Source organism: Cotesia glomerata, linkage group LG3 (genome assembly GCF_020080835.1).
Source record: "Cotesia glomerata isolate CgM1 linkage group LG3, MPM_Cglom_v2.3, whole genome shotgun sequence".
Classification (NCBI taxonomy): Eukaryota; Metazoa; Arthropoda; class Insecta; order Hymenoptera; family Braconidae; genus Cotesia; species Cotesia glomerata.
Window position 1 is genome coordinate 14,171,047 of NC_058160.1, and position 23,882 is coordinate 14,194,928.

The following is a 23,882-nucleotide window of genomic DNA, read 5'->3' on the forward strand; positions in this document are numbered from 1 at the left end:
GTTGCGTCATGAGAACCAATACAATATTTAGATTTCTATGAAATCTACAAAAATTTCATTTTTGGGAGGGTCATTCTTAACGCAAAAAATCAATAGATATATGAATTAAAGCTTATTTAATAAGCTTTCAGATGCATTAAACATAAATTTATTAGGATATTGTGTTTAATAGTATTTACATGGAAAAACAGTAAAAAAATGGGAATTTTTGAAATTTTTCAAAAATTTCAAATTGCTCTCATTTCTAAAATAACCGGCCGATTTGGCTCATCTTAGAACTTAACCTCAAAAACCGGTCAAAAAATAAGTATGTTAAATTTTATTGAGATCCGATTAGAATTGCGGAAGTTAGAGTAGAGACATAGCCCGTTATATCGTGTATATATATATATAGCAGATATATATATATATATATATATATATATATATATATATACATATACATACATATATAAACTTTTGAACCATATGTATTTTCTGAATTAGTTCGACGAGCTGAGTGAGGAAATAGCAAAATTTTCCAAAAGTTGCGTCATGAGAACCAATACAATATTTAGATTTCTATGAAATCTACTAAAATTTCATTTTGGGAGGGTCATTCTTAACGCAAAAATCGATAGATATATGAATTAAAGCTTATTTTATAAGCTTTCAGATGCATTAAACATAAATTTATTAGGATATTGTGTTCAATAGCATTTACATGGAAAAAGAGTAAAAAATGGGAATTTTGAAATTTTTCAAAAATTTCAAATTGCTCTCATTTCTAAAATAACCAGCCGATTTGGCTAATCTTAGAACTTAACCTCAGAAACCGTTAAAAAAAATAAGTATGTTAAATTTTATTGAGATCCGATTAGAATTGCGGAAGTTAGAGTAGAGACATAGCCCGTTATATCGTATATATATATATATATATATATATATATATATGTATATATATATATATATATATATATATATATATATATATATATATATATACATACATACATATAAAAACTTCTGAACCATATGTATTTTCTGAATCAGTTCGACGACCTGAGTGAGGAAATAGCAAAATTTTCCAAAAGTTGCGTCATGAGAACCAATACAATATTCAGATTTCTATGAAATCTACTAAAAACGTAGACTGCGAGTTTCACTGGTCTAAAATTGACATTGTTGATGTCACAAAAAGTCTGCATCTCACTATTTCTAAATCTGCTGGGAAAAGCCCAGATGGATTGGACTTGAAATAGCTGAGAGATCATCTTGCACAGATCTCATTGTTCATGACTGCTATTTTCAATCCCTCACTGGAGACTAGCATTTTTCCTGAAGCATGGAAGTCTGTTTTCATCATTCCACTAAATAAAGTTACACCACCAAAATCTTTATCTGGCACGCGGCCGATAGCGAATCTTTCACATGCAGCCAAGGTATTTGAGCGTATTATTGCAAATCAAATAGTTATGTACCTGGAAATAAATAATCTGCTGGATGATTATCAATCTGGGTTTCGGAAAAATCAAAGTACACAAGCTGCTCTACTGAGATTAACTGATGAGATTCGGCATGTTATCGACAATGATGACTTTACATTTCTTATTTTATTTGACTTCACCAAGGCATTTGATTATCTAAATCCAAAAATGCTTTTAATCACGATGTTTGAACTTGGTTTTTCTATTGAAACTATCCTTTAGTTCCAGTCTTACCTCTCAGGTAGATCTCAGAAGGTCATTGACCTGTCAAACGTTCCATCACAAGCATTATTTACTTCCTCCTTTCCCCTTTTTAGTAGATTTCATAGAAATCTAAATATTGTATTGGTTCTCATGACGCAACTTTTGGAAAATTTTGCTATTTCCTCACTCAGCTCGTCGAACTGATTCAGAAAATACATATGGTTCAAAAGTTTATATATGCATATATATATATATATATATATATATATATATATATATATATATATATATATATATATATATACGATATAAAGGGCTATGTCTCTACTCTAACTTCCGCAATTCTAATCGGTTCGCGATAAAATTTAACATACTTATTTTTTGACCGGTTTCTGAGGTTAAGTTCTAAGATGAGCCAAATCGGCCGGTTATTTTAGAAATGAGAGCAATTTGAAATTTTTGAAAAATTTCAAAAATTCCCATTTTTTTACTGTTTTTCCATGTAAATACTATTGAACACAATATCCTAATAAATTTATGTTTAATGCATCTGAAAGCTTATTAAATAAGCTTTAATTCATATATCTATTGATTTTTTGCGTTAAGAATGACCCTCCCAAAAATGAAATTTTACTTTTGCATTCGTTTCGGAAATGATTTCATGTGTCAGCATTCATATACAGTTTAACAATACATTAAAACAGCTAGTCGATTCATTCTTTTTTTTTTCTTTGATTTTTGTTTTCATACTCAATGCAACCTTGATTAGAAATTTTTTTTTATTCATCATGAAATTTACTTTCATTTCGGCTGCCGAATGGTCTTTTTTTCTTTACAATCTCGCGTATGAAACCTGGTGTTAAGTAATTTATTTATTTGTAATTAATCATCAAAAATATTGAAGATCAAGAATTTTTAATTTAAAAAAATTTATAACTCAGAAACTATCAACTTACGGCAAATTTTAAAAGAGTAATTTTCATTTTAAAATTGCCTAAAATATTGAAAAAAAATATCCTATCTCAAAAAAAATTATTTTTCAAATAATTGCTGAAACAAATGGCTATAAACAATAGATGGCCCGGAATTTCGCAAAAGTGACTGCGATATTCGGTTTTAGCGGGTCAAATTCATAAAGTTATCATATTTTATACACCGACCTCAAAATTTTACGAAAAGATAATACAGCGCCTACACTATTATCTGAAGAGTAAATCAGTCAATTACTACTAGTAGCTGAATGGTACGCTCTGAGACTGACATGCAGGAGGACCCAGGTTCGAATCCCCAATATCTCAAATTGATTTTCAACGATAATTCAACTTTAAATCACAGAAAATTGATATAAAATACATAATTTCTAATTTGCAAATAGAAATAAAATAAATTTTACTATTATTTTTATTTCATAAACTTTTTTATAAATTAATTTTGTTCCAATCGAACCAGATCTGAACAGATCAGATTTGATCTAATCAGATCAAATTTGATCTGGACAGATCTGGCCAAAATGCAGATCTGCTCAGATCTGATTTGATCAGAGCAGATCTAAACTTTTTTTCCCGGGAAGTTGAATGCATTGAAATAGTTTGCTCGACTTTTCTCAATTTGATAAAAAAAAACATTCCTCTGGCAAACAGTCCCCTGTGATGTTATATGGCAAAAGATACACAAATATCGAAAAAACAAAAATTGAATCGGCTGTTTATTTATTATGATTAAGCTGATAGTTTTGTAGCTCTTGTTAATTTTTTTTCTAATAAAATCAAAAATAATTTGGTCGGACAATTTTGTACAGATTTAAAACGTCCTTACAGAGAATCACCCTTACACTGTTTAATTTGTTCATCTTGCTTATATTGTTTACTGATTTTGAACCGGGAATATGTGTGAAAAGAGTATTCTAATGTATTGTTTATATTGGTTAATTTACTTATATTGTTTATATTTGTTTATTAACCTGATCAGGCCAATAAAGAGGTTTTCTTTTTCTTTGATTTATTTAAAATAAAGAGTTTTGTTTATATTTTGTTATTTTTAATGTGATCCCCGTTTATGACCCTGGACTCCGGCGAGCAAATTTCGAGCCGGGGATTAATTTGATAGTTTTATTTGAAAACGTGGACGTTACAATCCCGGCATCGGTAATCAAGATTGTAGCCCTGGAATACCCAGACATACTCCTGAACACCTACAACGCATGCTTGGCTACTGTGGCACGTTTCCCGCGGTCTGGAAGCGGCAGAGATTGGTTCTCTTAGACAAAGGTAAGGGAAACTCTGTAACACCTTCGTCGTTTAGACCACTCTGTATGCTAGACATTGCTGGAAAACTGCTAGAGAAGCTCATACAAGGGAGAATTCGAAACGACATCGATCGTGCTGGAGGTTTTTCCACCAACCAGCATGGCTTCCGGAAAGGTCGTTCGACAGTCGGAGTGATCGAGAAAGTCATAAAGACAGCAACGCAAGCATGGTCTGGTAGCCTCAAAGCTCGTAAAGTATGTTTTCTCCTCACGCTAGACGTCAAAAAGCTCCTTTAAAAGCGCAAATTTGGAAGACATTTTAGACGCTCTGGAGCACAATTTTGACGCGGAGCCAGAGAATCTGGCATTAGTCGACAGCTATCTTTACGAAAGAATGCTAAAAGCGGAAACTACGGACGGCCCACAAGAATACGCCATAACGGCGTACCACAAGGCTCAATAATGGGGCCCGATCTGTGGAAGGCAAGCTACGACGAGCTCCCTGAAATCCCGTTGCCAAAGCAAGTAGAACTAACGGGCTTTACAGACGACGTTGTGGCCACGATAATAGTAGACAGTGTATAAGGGGCCGAACTACTTGTTCGGGAAACCATTGACGCCGTCGAGATTTGGCTTGATAAACACCACCTAAAACTCACCAAGCATAAAACCAAGATGGTTGTTCTGACACGTCAGAAATGGTTCCCAAAACCATTCGCTGTGGACGCGGGAAGAACAACACTGACGTCACTGACGAATAACACTGACGAACAACCAACGACGCTACGCTATCTAGAGGTAATGATAGACGAAAAACTATCTTTTCGCGAACACCTTGACAGTGCATGCAGGAAAGCCAGCAAGACAGTGTCTAGCCTAGCAAGAATATATGAATAACACTATGGGACCAAAAACCAAAAAAAGAAGAGTCCTTCTGGAAGCGGTCTATTCGGTACTGCTTTATAGAGCGGAGATATGGGTGGAAATATTAAAACAGAAGACTTACCGGCAAAAAATGGCAGCAGTGCAGCGGCAAGGCACTTTTAGAGTTGCCTGCGTCTACCGCACGGTTTCCGAAGCGGCTGTATTAGTCATTGCGGGATCGACGCCTATTAACCTTCTAGCGTTCGAGAGAGCAAAACTCTATGACGCTAAAAACAGTGACAAAAACATAAAGGACGCAAGAACGAGGATAAAGGCGGAAACGCAGGAAGAGTGGCAAGACCGATGGACATCGGGAGAGACGGGCAGATAGATGGTGCACCTGATCCCAAACATCAACGTCTGGCTTTCTTGGAAGCACGGGGACACGGACTTCTTCCTCACACAGCTATTGACAAGACACGAACGGTTCAACGCCTATTTCTTTAAGATGGGGCTGCACCACACGCTGACGTGCAAATACTTCCCGGACCAAATCGACGACGCCGAAGACACTTTCTTCGAGTGTGTACGGTGGAAGGACAACAGAAGCAGCACCAGAGAAATTATAGACACTACACTCACGGCCAAAAGCTTGATAGCCTGCATGCTTAGAAAAAAAAATAACTGGTCAGCTGTCAAAACCTACGCGCAGCGCCTTCTAAGAGAAAAAATCGCAGAAAGGGACCAGTAACCAGGTATAGGCGTCGTGAGACGTAACATGGACTGGATTGAAGTAATGCTAACGCGGTTCCGATCCAGTCGTCTCCGTACTATCTACGGGGAAGGAGAGAGGAGTTTTTGTTAGTGGATTAGAATCCCACACTACCGACCATCATCTGTCAATGATAGTGGTGTCTTTAGAAGATTTTTTTCGCTTTTCTATAAACAAAAAAAAAAAAAAAAACCTACACACATACATACAGACGATCACTTTTTCTTAGTGGGAAGTTAAAAAAAAAAATTTTCCCGGTGTTTTTTCATCAAAAAAAGGTTTTTAGGGAGGTCGCAAAAAATTTAATTTTTTACGACTACCCTAATATATATTAAACTTTTTATTAATTTTATCAACCGTGATTTTATTATAATTCTTCTAACCCGTTATCACCTATTCAGTCATTTTCATGCTAGTATAAATCTAATTTCGAGTGGATGGAAATTCCATCCTCACTAACAATTTGAGACAATTCGTCTTCGGATAGTTAGGTCGATGAGCAACCATCGAACTTGAACACTAGTTAGCTGGTGAATGCTAGTATCTGTTCGACTATATGTTTAGTATTAACGATGGAAAGCTACTGAGAATAAAGCTACTGAAAATAAATTGTTAGTGAAAATGGAAATTTCCATCCACTTGAAATTAGATTTATACTAGCATGAAAATGACCGAATAGGTGATAACGGGTTAGAAGAATTATAATAAAATCTCGGTTGATGAAATTAACAAAAAGTTTAAAATATAAAAGCGCCTAGAAAATGGAAACAGAAGTACGACAGTTTCTATCGTAGTATGGAGTTTAAAGGGAGGAGGTCGCGTAGTATTGACAACTACTGAGAGTTAAGTGTATACTGAGAGAAAGTAAGTGGAGAATGACCCGGTAGCTTAACTGGTAAAGCATCCTGACATGTAATCGGGGAGATCCAGGTTCGATTCCTGGCTTGGTTAATTTTTCATGGATTTTTTCAAAGTTGCCCTTTATTCTCAGTAGCTTTCCATCGTTAATACTTAACATATAGTCGAACAGATACTAGCATTCACCAGCTAACTAGTGTTCAAGTTCGATGGTTGCCCATCGACCTAACTATCCGAAAACGAATTGTCTCAAATTGTTAGTGAAGATGGAAATTTCCATCCACTTGAAATTAGATTTATACTAGCATGAAAATGACCGAATAGGTGATAACGGGTTAGAAGAATCCTAATAAATATATATATATATATATATATATACTAGCTGACCCGGCAAACGTTGTTTTGCCATATAAATAATTTCCTAGTAATTTCTAGTGTAGACAAAAAATAGCTTACTTATTGTAAGTATGTATGTATGTTAGAATGTGTATATTGTACGTATGTAAGAATGTGGTATATACGTGAAATAGGCATGGAGCGCTGTGAACGATGAGGGAATATAAAAATAACAAAAGGCAAACATTATTTTTAAGTTATTATAATTTATTCCTTAAAATTATATATCATTAATTAAACAATTACGACAGTAACACTATTAAACAATATCAATCTCTTAATGCTATAGCGTGAACAATATTTTTTATTAGTCCATCTTTAGCTAACACAAACAAACTGGATGGTTTCCCACTCGAGAGCATGCCACGTATAATTGTCCGTGTGAAAAACATGGTGTTCTCAAATCTAATCAACAAACAGACATCGTTTGACCTTGGGATTTGTTGATAGTCATTGCAAATGCCAATCTAATCGGAAACTGAATACGTTTGAATTGAATTGGCACATCTGTAGGTATAATAGGAATCCGTGGTATGAGTATATTTTCACCTCTGAACTTGCCATTTAAAATCCTGGCTTCAATCACGTTTTTCATTAATTTTTGAAAGACTAATCGCGTACCGTTGCACAGCCGGGGCGGGTTCAAATTACGAAGCAAGATAATTGGAGATCCAACCTTTAATTGTAAATTATGCGGTGGCATGCCTGGCAAATCCAGTGAGTTCAAAAACTCTGTGGGAAAATTTACTGCTTTGCTGTCGTCGCAAACTGTATCAATAGATTTATATGATACCAAGTTCCCTGGCAACAACATTTGTATCTTCAGATTTAAATTGTCAACGTCTACATTTTTTGCCGGTCAAATCGCTCTTTCTGCAAGCCACTCATGATTTATGTACTGTGTGTGTACATCGGGAAATATTTGTTCAATGAGAGTATCTTGCGAATCAGCGATTGTGCAGAAATCGGTCGGTAATTTTACGTATCCAGTTTCATCTATAGCAACTTTTCCATTACCGATATCTAAGAGTTGTTTTGAAAATGTTTCAGCGGATGGATCTTGAAGCATTTGAACGCGCATATTTATTTTTAGCTGTAATTTTTCAACATTACGCCACAATGGAGATGATTTTAAGCAAGCGTTGATCTCATCAGCGTATGTTGAACGTGGAATGACTGGAAGTGTTTGTCTGAAATCACCTGAAAGGACCAACAGAGTTCCGCCAAATAGTTTGTCACTGTTTTTAATATCTTTCAATGTCCTGTTCAACGCCTCAAGTGAATGTTTGTGTGCCATAGTACATTCATCCCAAATGATAATTTTACACCGTTTCAGCACAGTGGCCATGGACGATTGTTTCTTAATGTTGCATACTGCGTCAGGGTTATTCTGAATATTTAGTGGCAGCTTAAATACTGAATGAGCTGTTCTACCTCCATCCAATAAAGTTGCTGCAATGCCCGATGATGCAACGGCCAATGCGATGCCATTATTTGATCGTATTTCAGCAAGAATTAGCGAAATAACGAATGTTTTGCCAGTTCCACTCGGTGCATCCAAAAAGTAGAACCCACCTTGTCCAGCTGAAACTGCGAGCATAATGCGATCATAAATGGTTCTTTGTTCCTCATTCATTAGTGGGACATTGCGGGCAACAATCGCTGCCATTTCTACAGTACTGTACTGCAGTTCACGATTCATTTCAGTATTCATTAAATCAGATGCAGTTCGATTTGGCGAATTCATACCGAAATTACTAAATGGTAAGTTGGCAATGACAATGCAAAGATCCTCAATAGCAATCAATGCTTCATTGTACATTTCGTCGCTGAATGTTATGGTTGGATCGTGGCACCGTATACGATGTTGATGCAATATATCATCAGTCATTGAATCTTTTTGATTTTCCCATAATATATGTGCTCGGGCTGGGAAACATGTAGTCAACACTATAGCGAATAGTAAACGAATTTGTATTGCTGTACAGTTCAATGCAGCTTCAGCAAGCATGAATTCCCACTGGTTGTCGTCTTCCAGCAAGCCGAGTGCAAGGCATGCATCTTTATACGTTGGATATTGTTGCCCATTCACTTTACGTATATCTTGAAATGATAATGGGCCAGTAACATTAACCAACAACAGTCGAAGATAAAAGCACTCCGTGTGTCTTGGATTGACTGTAAATAATCACCCCAGGGCGTTTGATTTAAATAAATTGAGACATGCAGCAACTGGTGAGCCTTGCTTGCGAGGCATCCATGTTTTTGTTTGAGTCCATGTGAAATAGCGTGGTACTTGTGAATAGAGTAATGTTCGTGCAAAGGCACCAAAATTATCCGCACGATTACACAATTCAAAAAATGCAGTGAGTGTAGTTTTAGGTGGATTTATTGCACGATCAATCGCTGTCTCGTTCGTGAAAAATACACGCTGACCGTTTTCAAGATGGATGGCTAACTGAACAACTGCTGGATCCCGTTCATGAATTGGAAAACCAAAGATACGCCAAGCAGCTTCATTGGAGCTGATGTACCGACCAATTTTGTAGAGCGTTATTTCATCGTTTTTATTCACTGGAGGAGCATTCACATTAGTATTTTCCACTCTAAACACAGCCATATCACTGCCTTTATGGACATACTTGCAAATGTATTTGATGCTCTTCACAGAACTGCAGAACTCAACATTAATATGAGCATTATATGTCTTGCTCAGCAGAGGCGAATATGGCACCACCCAACGATTGTCAATATCAATGTCTGTGTTGATGATATTTTTAATAAATGATTGTCCGCCATTTTCATGATTTCTTCGACGATATATTGGGTATACGTCGACATTTGTGACCGTATCATTGGCAAAATCTTTAGGGAAATTTTTAGTACATTTTCCATCAGCTATGCAAGGCGATGAACTATTAAGAGTACCACATGGACCATGAATCATGTTTGTTGTAACAATATCAAACAGCAGTTAGTCAGTGGATGGATCTGGAATTTCCGCAGAAATGATACTATCGATTTCTTCAGGACGGATTTTGTCGATGAACCAAACCAAAATGTGTGCATGAGGTAATCCTCGCTTTTGCCACTCAACCGAATACATCCAGCAACGTGTGGGACCAAATACATGTGATTTAGTAATGAAACTTATTAAAGACTTCAACTTTTGTCTGAACACACGTGCTGTAATGTCATGGCGATGTATTGCATTTTGGCCAGGCAGTAGCAAAGATGTAATCTCTGGCCATTTTGGATTACATGTGAACGTGATAAATAAACATGGTCGTCCATATTCGCGCACGAAAGTCAGAGCATCCTGTATATATTCTTGCATATGACGTGGACTGCCTACGTACGATGATGGTAAAATGACATGGTTACCAATTTCGGCGATGTCGGCGTTGTTGTTGATAGCGTCTCGCAAATGAATGTACTCTTCCGCGCGCAGCTTTTGTTGATTATATCGTAAGTATCGTAGTCGTTCGCTCTCAATCTTCGCGTACATGTCGACCATGAATTGTTGACAAAGCTCACGACATCGTAAAATGACGTTGTCCAGGCCACGTCTAATCATCAATCGGTACGCATAATAATCCTTCGAGCTAACGTTCTTGTTCGTTTCAGCTCCTGTAATATTTGTTCATAACAATTAATTTAAATTTATTACGTTCAATAATTTAATTGTTTTGTTAAATGATTAATGATCAATTTAATAATCAATGAAGTACCTGATACGGGATCTCGTTGTTTTATGTTTATGCAATATCCGTCTTGTCCCTTCCAGAATATTAGCGGATATTGGAGAGCGTCATATGAACGATGTGTGTCAGCAATGAACTGAAGATTATTATTTCTTCTACGAATCACAATTTCTCGTGCAGCTGTACAATCGCCAACCATGATTCCAGCAACATCATCAACAACGGGTGCATTGAATCTACGAATATGCTCTCCAGCTGGTGTTTTATCAGGATTAATGACGATAGCGTGATTATCGCTTTGTAATTGGTGCATATGTGATTTGAATATTTTCAACAACTCGTTGTGCTCGTTAAAAAGAGCATCTAGCTCGCTGACGATGCGCCTGGCATAAAGTGAATCAAGGTTATTATAATCACAACGTGCATTCACGCGATTGGCAAGTGCGCTTCCGGAATCCTCGCCGCCCATAAAGTAGATTTGTAAGAATTTATGTGGTTCGTTTGGCATTGGCAGCAGTGAGCCCATTTTATGATAAACTTGGCCTCTGATTTTGAATGTAGAATTGAATTGTTGACCATTTGCATTAGTATTTCGAACTATTTCTGTTGCTCCGAACGATGTCATTTGAAAGCATGAATTGAATCTTCGAATTGAATTCAGGAACACGTTAGAATCTGGATCCGTGCCGATAAGTAAGCCATTCAATGGTTCAGGTGGTGTTTCAATTTCAGCTAGTTGCACTTTTCCTGACGCGCAACACATCCCAGCTGGCTCATTTTTGAATTTCAGAGCATGACAATGCGGACATTCCTTGTCCATAGCACCAATTACCACTTTTGAATGAGCATAATATTCAATATCGGGCTCATACTGGAATGCTAGACGCAGGAATGAATCAGATATAAATGCTCGATGTACCTGTTGTCGTTGTTGGTCATTTGTTCTTCGTCTATTGACTGTAAAACGGCGTGATTGTCGTTGTTCTAATCTTCTGACTTCATTGCGTTCAGCTCGTGTATCTTCTGGCTCTTCTTGATGCAATTGCGCCATTCTGACACGTGCATCAGTATTTTGTTGCTGGATTTGTTCTTCTGTTCTTTCGGATCTGCTATTTCGCAAGTATCGAGCTTTGCTTGTACTGCGGCTCAAATCAGCCCCTTTGCGTTTTCTTGGCATTGCTCACTGTACAAAACATACATAAATAGAATTAATGAAATTATTTAATGATGAAAAATGTTAAAAGTATAATTAGGGCCAGGATTTTTGCCGCAGTTTTGAAATGATTAGTTTTAATTTATGAAATTATAACAAAAATATAAATTTTATGGAAAAATTTTTCAAACAAAAGTAAAAAATTAAATTTTATGAAAACATTGTCTCTTATAATTTTTTCATACAACCAATATTTCCATTGACATTTCAAAATAAAGATTCATAATGATTGATTTTTTGGAAACTATGAAAATCTTAATTGTTCAATTACATTTTTTTAATAAAATTAAATTAAAATTACATTTTTATAAGATCGACAACATTTTCGATATAAATAAAAAAAAGTATACTTACAACACAAAATCCGTTGTTATTGGAAGCTCGTGTCACGTGTTGAGTACTTTTGAGGTTATAAAATCACTTGATTAACTAATCGTGCAAAAGACACTCAAAATTGATAATTTAATTATTATTGATAAAATAGGAATGATTAAAAGTTAATATGAGAGTTACACTTAGATAGCAAAATAATAATTGTCAACGTTACTACTACACTTGATGCATAAACAATAATGATGGCCGACAACTGTGTAGGGAGTGAGAAAGAAAGGAGACCGGCTTCGTTCTCATCCCTACTCCGTGCTGTTTACTGGGTCAGAAGTGACACCTGTAGACATCTGGTGGGGATAACTACTTAAATGACGATTGATCAGTTTTAGACCGGAGAGGGAAAATGATTAAATTACTAAAATGGCTATTAAAAAATAAGGATTGATCGTAGTAGGGTGAAAATTGAAGATTGTATTTATTTTTGTATGTTGTATCATAAAAAAATAGAAATTAAAAATTTTGTCTAAAAAATAAAAAAAAAATTGAGGGGTGGACTACCTCTAACATTTAGGGGGATGAAAAATAGATGTTGGCCGATTCTTATAGATTCCGGATAAGCACAAAAAATTTCATCAAAATCGGTCAAGCCGTTTCGGAGGAGTATGGCAACGAAAACTGTGACACGAGAATTTTATATATTAGATATATACGGGGCATTCCACGCCAAATCGACCACTTTTGACTCTGATTCCTTTTGATTTTGCTAAAAGTTTACCATCCTTTTCTACCCTATCGAAAACGTCTCTTATAATTTTTTCAAATTTTTTTACCCAACCAAAAGAAAAGTTATAAAAAAATTATTCAAACCTATTTTAATCGTTATTTTTTAGATTTTCTGAAAAAACTTCGAATTTCTCGGTGATTATCATTTTTAATTTCTTTTTTCTCTCTTTCATATAAAACTTTGCAATTTTCTACAAATATCCTGAAATTTTCAGAAAGGTGTTTTTTCGATTTCTATTTTTTTTTTTTCAATTGAAAAAGAAAAAATTTTTTCTTTAATCTCATTTTTTATAACAGCGGTCCAAAAATTTCTGGGAATCCTCAAAAAACAAGAAAAAAGTATAGAACCAAAAGTTGAACATGTTAACTACCGAGAAAATTAATTTTTTTCAAAAACAAAGGAAATTGAAAAACAACAAAAAATATAGAAATACAAGTTAACTAGGTTAGCTTCTCAGAATTGCTTTTTACATTTTTAATTCTTGCGAAGGTCCAAGTCTATTTTTAAATTACTCTAAACGTCTTCGAGAAATTATAGTTTGCGCCACCTATGAATCCTCTTCATAAAAAAAACTGATTGAGTGCCATATTCAGAAATAATATTGTTAAAGAACATTTTTTTGCTTAACTAAGTTAAATGTCTTTATTAGAATTATTGCATTTGAGACATGAAAAGAGATGTAATTGCGGAAAAACTAAGGATCAAGTTTTGGTCTGGATATCTCAATTAAAACGCGGAAATATTATTAATATGCACTAGAAATTTATTCACACAATATATACTCAATATTTAATTAATAAGTTAGCGGATTGTGAAATGCCCATAACCTATATTAATTATCTCAACTTTATCAAAATCATATACAAATGTTTACTAATGCTAATGCTTTTTCGTTATTTGATTTAATCTATAAATTTTATCCATTTCATTTCGAAGTAATCAGAAAAATATGGAGTTTTCTCGTTTACGTCAAAACATTTTTTTAATTGGCGATGTTGACGTCCAAATAGTGGGTAATAAATTACCATCGGAATTGCAAGCTTTGAAAGTGTTTTTTTTTTTTTCATACATGTAGTTTAAATGCTTCTGTCCAAAAAGTATTGCTGCAGTAATTGATGAAATTATTGTGTTTTGGAAAAAAGCTCAAATTCCTGTTCAAGATGTGCAAAAATGCCGAGATAAACTGAAAAAATTGTTCGATGAGTGACGCATATTTGTCAAACACAAAAATTGGAGTGACGTGGCTGTAAAAAATCAAAATAAATTTGTATTTTATTTGTATGTTTATGAAAAAAATTATTTGACATTGCACCGTCAAATGTATTTGACGTTATCGATGAAAATCCTAAAGAATTCTCGATTAATCAAAGATCAGATAAACGCATTGGTCTTATTGTAAATATTAAAACGAGATATGATGATGATGATAATGATAATAAATTGGACGAAAAAATCCAGTTTGAAAAACAAAAAAAAAAGAGTTAAAAAGGAAAATCATTATTGGGTAAATTATAAGAATCAGATAATCAATTAATTTTTTATTCTTTATTTAATGAAGATGTTCCACTAGAAACAAAATTAAAAATTGTTGCTGAGGTGCATACGAAAGAGAAAAAATTCCAATCGGTGCTACTCCGGAAGACGTCCAGGTTTATATAAGTGAAAAATTTAGCGTTAAACGCTTTCAAAGCAAGAATATAAACGATTTAGTGCATAACGATATCGACTTTTTTGTAACCCCAGAATCGATCAAATTTTTTGAAAGGTTGAGTTACAAACCGAATTTTTACAAATTAATCCTTCTGAATGGGCTGATAATGAAAGTTATAAAATTGCATTACGGTTCGTCGAAAAACTATCGGTTGTGAATGACTGTGCTGAGAGAGGAGTAAAACGCAAATCAAAAATGAAACTGTTTTTAAGAATAAGTTGAAGGAGTTATTTTATATTGCTCACGAAAGCAGCCAAAACTTAAGTAAAGAGGGAAACGAATTTTTGCTAGCCCAGAGATCATCAGGTTGGCGTGGATTTATTGATAATTTTCCACAAAAACCTCTAACACATGAAGAACTGATGGTGGTAGATGAAGAAAGTATGTATTAATTCAAGTTTTTCACAAATATTTCATGTTAGTTGCTGATTGATTAATTTATTGACTTTAAAATGATAGAAAAAGAATTGTAAAATATGGAGATTTTTTACTTTTCGCATTAAGTAGACAAGCAAACACATAAAGTCTTTATATTATTTTTACTTCATTAATTTTTGCAAAAAGTGTGATTTTCAGTAAAGTATGGTTAAAAGTTTTTCGACGCGGCGGTCAAAAAGCAGTATAAAAAAAAATCACGGGAAAAAAGCATTGCTATTTTTATGTTTTTTTACTTCATGAGCTTTCAAGAATATATCGAGCTATGAAAATTTTTAAAAGTACGATGTTTTAATAATTTACAGATTCGGATGAACTAGTTAACAATAGTACCATCACTCCAAGCCAAGATAGTAACACTACTTCAAGGCAAGGTACACTAACAACATCACAATCAACGATAAGTCATGTTTCAAATTTCGAAGATGAATTATCTCTGCCCAAAGTGACTTCAAAAATGTCTATAATGACACCTGAACTTGTTGCTGCATTAGATCGTGGAAATGTAAGCAGTAGAAATGCTACTTATATCATAGCTGCAACTTTAAAGATTGTTGGATATGATCTTAATGATGTTAATTTAAGCTACAGTACTATTCGACGGGCACGTATATCTCTAAGAGATGGTATAGCTAGAGAACTAAAGGAACAATTGAAATTGGATGATAATTACGTTGTTCATTGGGACGGGAAAGTTTTAAGTGATATAGTTGGGTCTGATACCGTTGATAGGCTGCCTATTGTTTTATCATCATCTGGTGAAGAACAATTATTATGAGTTCCAAAAATAAATTCTGGCACTGGAATAGAACAAGCAACAGCTGTACATTCGATTCTATATCAGTGGGGTGTTAGTCGATATGTTAAAGCAGTGTGTAAACGGGTGCTTATTCCGCTCAATTGGCCCCGTAAATTAAATTAATTGAAATAATAAAAGTAAAAAATGAATCTAAATTAATTAATAAAAGGGCGCCACCGGGATTTTTAATCGCGGTTCCCGGAACCGGAACCAGAGCTGAGCTTATCTACAGGGAGAGAGAGTGGAGGAAGGTGATCTGAAATGAATAAATTTTTATTTAACAACGATACCAAAAAATTTATTAACAACAAAATAAAATAACAACTTGTTCACTCGCACGTACACTGACTCACTTAAGACGAACTTACACTACGACTTATTACTACCGAGGATTCCGGGCTAAAACCGACGCCTCAACTTAACCTAAGTAGCCAGCAAAGCACTTCGTACAGAGGCTATCGTATACAAGGGCGATGTGTCAATTCCTATGCACTAAACCCACGAACTCCACTAACTCAACTTAACTTAAGTAGCCAGCAAGGCACCTCGTACAGAGGCTATCGTATACGAGGGCGATGTGTAAATTTCTTATAACTAACAAACATTCTTAATCCTACAGTACCCTCATAAAGAGCGCTTTACTTCAGTTTCTAGCTACGTCGCGCTGACCACCGGACCCTCACGCTCTTAGACTGTACGAACTACTCTACTCGGCAAAACATCAACAAGTAGAGAATGTACACACTCACACACACATATCCCGCACGATCTTCACACACATAACCCGCTCACACACACACACTGGCTCTACTTAACTTTATTTTTGACATAAAATTAAACTCCAATAATTACAACATTAATTTTTACTAAAATTTTTCAGTCATTAGCTCGCAAATAGAATTATGAATTATTTCCACAATTAATAAAATAAAATTCTCAAGAACTCAGAATTAAAATCGACGCCTAAACTTCTTCCAAAATTACCACGAGTTTAATACTCAACACAAAGAAAATTCCGGAACATTCGACGGACGTTTTGTTGCAATTTTTACTCGAAATTTAATTATTAATTCTTAATTATATAAAATATTATCATAAAATTTCATCAATTAAATTTTACTAATTATAAATTCCCGGAATTAATGTTGTTTTGTTAAATTAATTTCGAAGGAATTTTCCCAAGATGATGAAATTAAAATTATTTATTATATTTCCCAGGCCTTAATTTGAATATAATAATTAACCGCGTGGAATTTTCGACTAGATAATTAATGAACAATTATAAATTACCTCAATGTAAAATTAAATTCCGAAAAATTATCCACGGGTATTTCAATCTGGAATTGCGTCGCGATTTCTCAATAAATAAAATAAATTCCCAATAAACAACATTATAGTTCAATAAATAATGATAAATAAATGATAATTCAATTGTTATAATTTATAATAATGGTCCAGTTGTTAATTTTACAATTTACTGCGTAGTATAATTCACAAAGGAATTTGCGCACTCAAAATGGACGCCGATGTACGTAACTGCGTAGCAAGCTTTGACCTCGAGTATACAAGCGGCGCTTGCCCGATCGTGAGCTGCTGATTGGAATTTTTCTCGGTGTTCAGAAATTAATTAATATTTTATTAATAAAAATGAATTTACTTAAACCAATCTAGGATGTTAATAATTATTAACCGGCCGAATCAATAATTTAATTTCTCATGACTCCTAAACCCAAGAGGTCTAGAACACTCCTCGGGTGTAAAATCCCCCAAGAGGAATGCTCACAATGCTAACGAATTAAATCAATTAAAATAATTAATTATTATTGAGCAAATTATTATAAACAATCGTATTATCAAAATTTAATTAATAATGAGAAGTAGTGAAATTGATGAGCCGGGTATACTACCCCCTTGGCTCATCAAAAATGTGAAAGTCTCAATACCTGGTTAAATTTGTGCTGAGGAAACTCTTTGTTCAAAACTGGCTTCCTTCTTGGACTTTTTGGCTGCTGATGTTGTTGAACTGAGCACTGCACTGTTAGGTTCGGGAGTATTAAATAACCTACAAATTTTATTTTGTTGAGGAAATTTCCCAACTCCCTTAAAATTTGCTTTAATATGGCTCTTTACCGTAAGATGGACGGTGGCGTTGTTTGCTCGGTGGGTCTAATATACGTGACTGAATAAAGTAGTCAGTACTTGTCTCGGATAGCTTAACTGGTCGAGCCCTTGGCACGTAACCGAGAGATCTGGGTTCGATTCCCAGTCTGGGCTGTCTGATTATTTTTTCAATAACGAAAAATTCCCACTGAGTAGGTCCCCCCCCCCTTTTCCCCTATCCGTTCTTTCCCAACTCCCTTAAAATTTGCTTTAATATGGCACCGCAGCTACGCGATCAGACAAGAAACCTCAGACTCACCCCCCACTTAACGCTATTGGGTCCCGAAGACCGAGACGCGCCAGTGCTGCGTCGAATAATTATCATGCGTGATCGGTTTTACCGATTCAGGGTAAATGACCCTGTTACAAGTGTGCTTTGATACTGCAGTTACTAACACAGGTAACATTACAAAATTTTTCTCATGACGTTGAAATAAATTTGCAAGATTTACACAATTTCGCTTAAAATACTTTAAGATCATTAACATAAAACTGAAAATTCTTTTTGTTTCTTAAGTTTTTGTGAGCAACAACAAGTTTAAAATACAATTTGCATTATTCCAATATCTCACTTGAATTTTATTTTTTAGGTATTTATCACGGCGCAGGTCTTGAATTAGAGAAAGCTTTAGGTTGGGAACTTATTTGGTTGCCATGTCATCACCACATGTTTGAAATTATTTTAAAAAGCGTTTTTGAAGTATATTGGCCTAAACAAACACGCCCGATTGTGCCAATCTTCAATCGATTCAAAGGTTTTTGGAACAAAATTGATAAATCAAAATTCAAAGCGGGTATAGAAGATACCGCTGTTGATCGAGCTTTGTCAGACATCACTGATTAAATTTTAGGATTCATTGGAGAATATTTGCAGGTAAGATCTGTGTTAAGTGATTAAGTTTTATTGCATATCTTAAAAAATCGTTGAGAAGAAATAAAGCTTATCAACTTTATCGGTTCAAAAATTATTTGTATTTTGGTTTAAATTCATTCATTATTTCTTTTCTTTCCGACGAATGCAAAATAATAATTTATGAATCAATATTTTGAATTTTAACGTCTTTGCAGAAATATCATCCAAGGAATGACTACAGAGAATTTTTGGAGCTGTCATCAGTTTTCTTAGGAGTTGTTCCAAAAGAAAATTTTTCGTTCAAAAGTCCAGGAGCTATGAGTCATGCTCGTTGGATGTCCAAAGCAAAATATTGTTTAAAAATATTCATTTTTCGGCAAGAATTTAAACTCACAACTTATGAGATAAATATCCTCCGAGAAATATGCAAGTTTATCATCACAAATTATATAACAGCGTGGTTTACTTCGACTTCAGCGACTTTGGCTGCACAACATGATTTAATTTTCATGCAGAAATTAATTCGATACAAAGCAGTAAATTTGGCAATATCAACTGCAACTACTGAAAAAATGAAAAATCACCTATGGTATTTATCTGAATAATTAGCCGTTATATCTTTATTTGATGGATGTGTAAAAAATGAAGTGAAAGAACAAATTATTGTTAATTTGAAGAATCGAGATGGTTTTAATACGAATGCCAAAAAATTGGAGATAAGACAAGAAGATATTGAAGGATTTTTGCAGAAAGATATGAGTGATTTTGTATCAAAAGATTCTATGTTCATTTTTACAGCGTTTGATTTACCGTATGATTTTATGGAAAGAGATGTGAATTTTTGGCCTCTTGATTAAAGTTATAATAAATGTGTGAAGTTTTTTGATAAATTGACTGTAGTTAACGATGTAGCGGAACGTGGGGTAGCGTTGATCGAACATTACAATAAGTGTTTTACAAAAAATGAAGAACAATTGCAATACTTATTACTTGTTATCAGTGAATCTAGGAAAAAATTTCCGAATTGTGATAAAACTACTCTAATGTCACAAGGTTAAGGAAAAAAAAATAAAAATAATTTTTAATTGAAAATAAAAATAATTTGAATTTATTGAAAAATTAAGATACGATAGTATTAGAAATTTGACAGTTAAATGAAAGGATCTGTTTAACCAAAAGAAATATAAAATACAAAAAATTCGTAAAATTTGACAAAATTTTTTGATAAACTTGATAGTTTCGTCAAAAAATTAAAAAATATTATAAATTATATTTTAAAGTTGAATAACTTCAAAACGCGTTGGTTTATCAAAAAATTCTAAGAAAGCTTTTTTGTAAAGCGTTCAATTTTACACAAGAAAATGATTTAGTCTCGCTTTTTTGATAAACGATTAAAGAGTTATAAAATTCTAAACTCAAAAAAACAAGCTTTCCCATGTTAATCATACGGGAAATTGAAATTTACCATGCGGGACGTCTTAATATTAATATTAAAGGCTGTAACTTTCACAGGATTTTTTTTTCATTATTTCCAACAATATTTTTGATATATTTAAGAAAAAAAAATAGTCGATTTTTTTGAATCAGTCTAACCACCATAATAATTATATATAATTTATACATAATTATATATAATTTATATATGATTTATATATAATTGTATATGATTCATATATAATTCTTAGGGTGCTTCATTTAAAAGGAAATTTTTTTTTTCGCTGATATAAGAAAATTTTGTTCCCTTTATCAAAAAAAAAAAAATTCCCTGAAAATTTAAGCCCTAAATTTTAATTTAAAGTGGTTCCTTCCAATCGATTTATATTTCCCATTTAAATAATATGTAAATCATGATTTTTTTTATTTTAATTAATTTAGCTTCGTTTTATTTCATAGTATTATATTGCAATAAGTCAGAATTTGTAGTATATTAGTGACTTTTCGAAAGAGCCCTCTAATATTTTTTTGTATTTGAACATGTCTCATCGGTGTCGGCCTCGAAACCCCTATTTCCTCAAAAGTTGTTATATTTTTTCATTGTTATCAAAAAAACAGTTGAAGTTATAAAAAAATTGTCAGAGAACAATTTGTAAGAAATTAAATTTTTTACAAAAATATCCCTGTATAGTTTTTCTGAGGTGCGTAGTCCAGAAGGTATAAATAATTTAATGTATTAAAATTCAAAAAAAATATAAAATTCCAATATTATCATTGTATGATTTTCAACTGACACTTTTTTTTAAAAAATTAACCTTATTCAACTTTTTTTTTTTGAAAAAGAGATCGGTAATATGGAGAAAAGATATTAAAAAAATTAGTAGAACGGTTCACCCTAAAGGCCATCCCTGCAACTTCCCGCTAATTCCATACCTAGGCGCTTAAAATAGTACTTATGACGTTTTTAAGATTTTTGAGCTCAAAATATAATTTATGTGATATTTTTAGCTCGCTGAGCTCAAAGGGATAGTATTTCTATGCATTTGAGCTCTTCGAGCTCGAAAGTCTGATAGAAGTTTCATAGAACACTACTTTTGGAATTTTCAAACCGCAATAACTTTTGAATGGATCAACCGATTTTCACAAGGTTAACGGCATTCGACGCAGTTTTATCAGACTCATAGAGAATTTTCAGATTTGAATTTATCGAACCAAAACTTTCGGAGTAATTTCGAAAAAACACTTTTTTCGGTTTTCTTTCTTTCACGATATCTCTCGAACGAATTAACCGATTTCGACCAGCCTCGTGACGATCGACGTGGTTTTTTATTGTCTAGAGCTAATTAGTATTTGGAAAAAATTTTTTTTTTTAGTTTTTTTAAGATTTCAACGTCCGTGTATCCTTGTGGGTCGGAGAAAGCTCGCTGTTCTTCGGAGCAGAGGGTAAGAGCGAAATAAAATAGCTCTCGCGGTAAAAAACGAAAACTCCCCTTTCGGCAGGAAGGGTTGGTCACACCATCTGACCTAGGGTCACGTACGCTAGCGGATACGGTGACGCTGCTCGAAAGAGATGTGCGAAATGATCCTTATAGCGCGGTGTACGTGGTAACTCCTGGCATCTACGTGCCGCACCCACGGGAGCAAGAGGAAGCCGATGAAGGAAGCAGGTGCAGGGTCAAAGCGGTTGAGACTTCCCTCTTCAATGACCGAAAGCTCTTATAGCAATGGAGGTAGCTGTAAGAGTGATCACCCACCCCCACTTCCGGAGGCATCGCGTTCGGAGACGACCTTTTGCTTTGGAGTATCACTCAAAATCATGGAAGAAACGAAAAAACAAGAAAAGGACAGGAGTATTAGTGGGCCTCACGCCCAAGAAGCAGTGATTACAGCAAGCGCAGAGATGAAGCGGACACAAGCGCTGGAACGCCTCGAAAAGCTGACCAGCGAACTGCATGAGTTTGTCCAATTAAAGGTCAATATCCATAAAGAGGTAAAGGCCAAGGCAACTGGGGTAGTTAACGCCGTTCGAAGGTTTAAAAAACTGGACGAAAAATGGCAGTCACCTCGACGACTCACTCCTCGTCTTGCGCCGGAGAAGAGCAGTCAACTTACTGTGGAGATCGAAGAATCAATGGACACCGGAAGCGATGGTGACGGTGAATCTGATGCTAAAGACGAAGGTCATACTTCCAACAAGTCTAACAAGAGGAAGGACCGAAACTCCCCAGATGGAATAGATGGGCGATTGACGAAGAGAAAGGACTTGAAACCAAGTCCTCCGACAAACGTGATGAAGTAGAACACCAAAAAAAAAGACGCGACTGATTGGAAAGATGTCCACACAAGGAAAGAGAAACGGAGACTAGCCAAAGAACAGCTCCCAAAGGAGCCTCCAAAGAAGCCCAGGCCGGAGCCTAAGCGCAAAAAACCGCTCAAATGGATCAGACCCGACGCACTGATCATCCGCCCGGCCGAGAAAGCAAAGTACGCCGAGATTTCGCGTCGCATAAAGAAGGACGTCCCTGATGAGCAGGTTCGCACAACGGTGGACAAGATCAACAAGACCAGAAACGGGGACTTGCTGATTACGATTTTGCGGAAGAGCGTGGACAAAGGCCAAGGCCTGCAACAGACCATCGCAAACATTCTTAAGGAGGAGGCCAAAGTGATCTGCAAAGGGCCACAAGAAGACATCGAGATCCGAGACCTAGATGACACCACAACAAAGGAGGATATTCAGGCTGCCCTGCATACGGTAACCAAGGAGCTCTGCGAAATACTACCAGAGACAATCAAGATCCGCAAAGCCTACAGAGGTACCCAAACCGCTGTCGTGACACTACCGGCTGCAGCAGCTCAGAAGATATTAGAAGGAAGCGGTAAAATCCGAATTGGCTGGGTCAACTGCCGAATTAGAGCCACGAGGAAACCTACCCAATGTTACAAATGCTGGCATTTCGGGCACCACGGATCCCAGTGCAGAAGCAAGACAGATCGATCCAAGCTATGCATCAGATGCGGCCAAGAAGGACACAAGATTGCCGACTGTAAAAACTCAGCGAAGTGTGTATTATGCGCGGAAAATAAGAGCGCAGAGAATGCTGCCCATCACGCCGGAACATACAGGTGCCCGGTATACAAAGAGGCACTCTATAGAATGAAAAGCAAGCAAACATGAGGATATTACAGCTTAACCTCAATCACTGTGAGGCCGCGCATGATCTGCTCGTGCAGACCGTGCGTGAATTAGAGCTTGATTTAGTAATAATAGCAGAGCCATACAGACACCTGAATAACCAACCTTGGGAAACTGACAACACCACCAAGGCTGTCATCTGGTCCTGTCGCAAACTCCCCTTCCAGAGCATAGTGAGCAATGATAGCATCGGCTTTGTAGCAGCGTCTATTAACGACATCCGTTTTTATAGTTGCTATGCACCATCTAGCCTTTCCATTGCCAACTTTACTGACTTCTTGGATCGACTTCCTGGATCGACTGACCGAAGACGCAAAGCAATACTACCCAGTAGCTATAGCAGGGAACTTCAATTCCTGGGCGGTAGACTGGGGCAGCAAGCAGACTAATGCACGAGACAAGGCACTACGTGAAGCAATGGCCTCACTGGACGTGGTCCTTCTCAACATCGGTGAGAC

The 23,882-nt window shown here is 35.3% G+C and overlaps 2 protein-coding genes across 13 annotated transcripts in view; one reads left to right on the forward strand and one right to left on the reverse strand.

Annotated features, from left to right (window-relative positions):
- The window catches only part of LOC123261717 (potassium voltage-gated channel protein Shaker), a 1,350,734-nt gene that overhangs the window by 84,418 nt on the left and 1,242,434 nt on the right, over window positions 1-23,882 (forward strand). The gene's annotated exons all lie outside the window — the stretch shown is intronic.
- On the reverse strand, window positions 9,730-11,164 carry LOC123261723. The gene is made up of 2 exons (XM_044723501.1): window positions 10,537-11,164; window positions 9,730-10,435 (listed from the first exon to the last, which is right to left on the reverse strand). The coding sequence occupies exons 1-2, from the start codon at window positions 11,132-11,134 to the stop codon at window positions 9,780-9,782; spliced, it is 1,254 nt and encodes a 417-aa protein (XP_044579436.1). The 5' UTR covers window positions 11,135-11,164; the 3' UTR covers window positions 9,730-9,779.

Bases quoted from the DNA above. Each gene is read 5' to 3' on its own strand.
- LOC123261723 (XM_044723501.1), bottom strand. From the start codon at position 11,134: ATGACATCGTTCGGAGCAACAGAAATAGTTCGAAATACTAATGCAAAT. The intron at 10,436-10,536 runs GTACTTCATTGA...CAAATATTACAG, and splicing joins ACAACGAGATCCCGTATCAG to GAGCTGAAACGAACAAGAAC.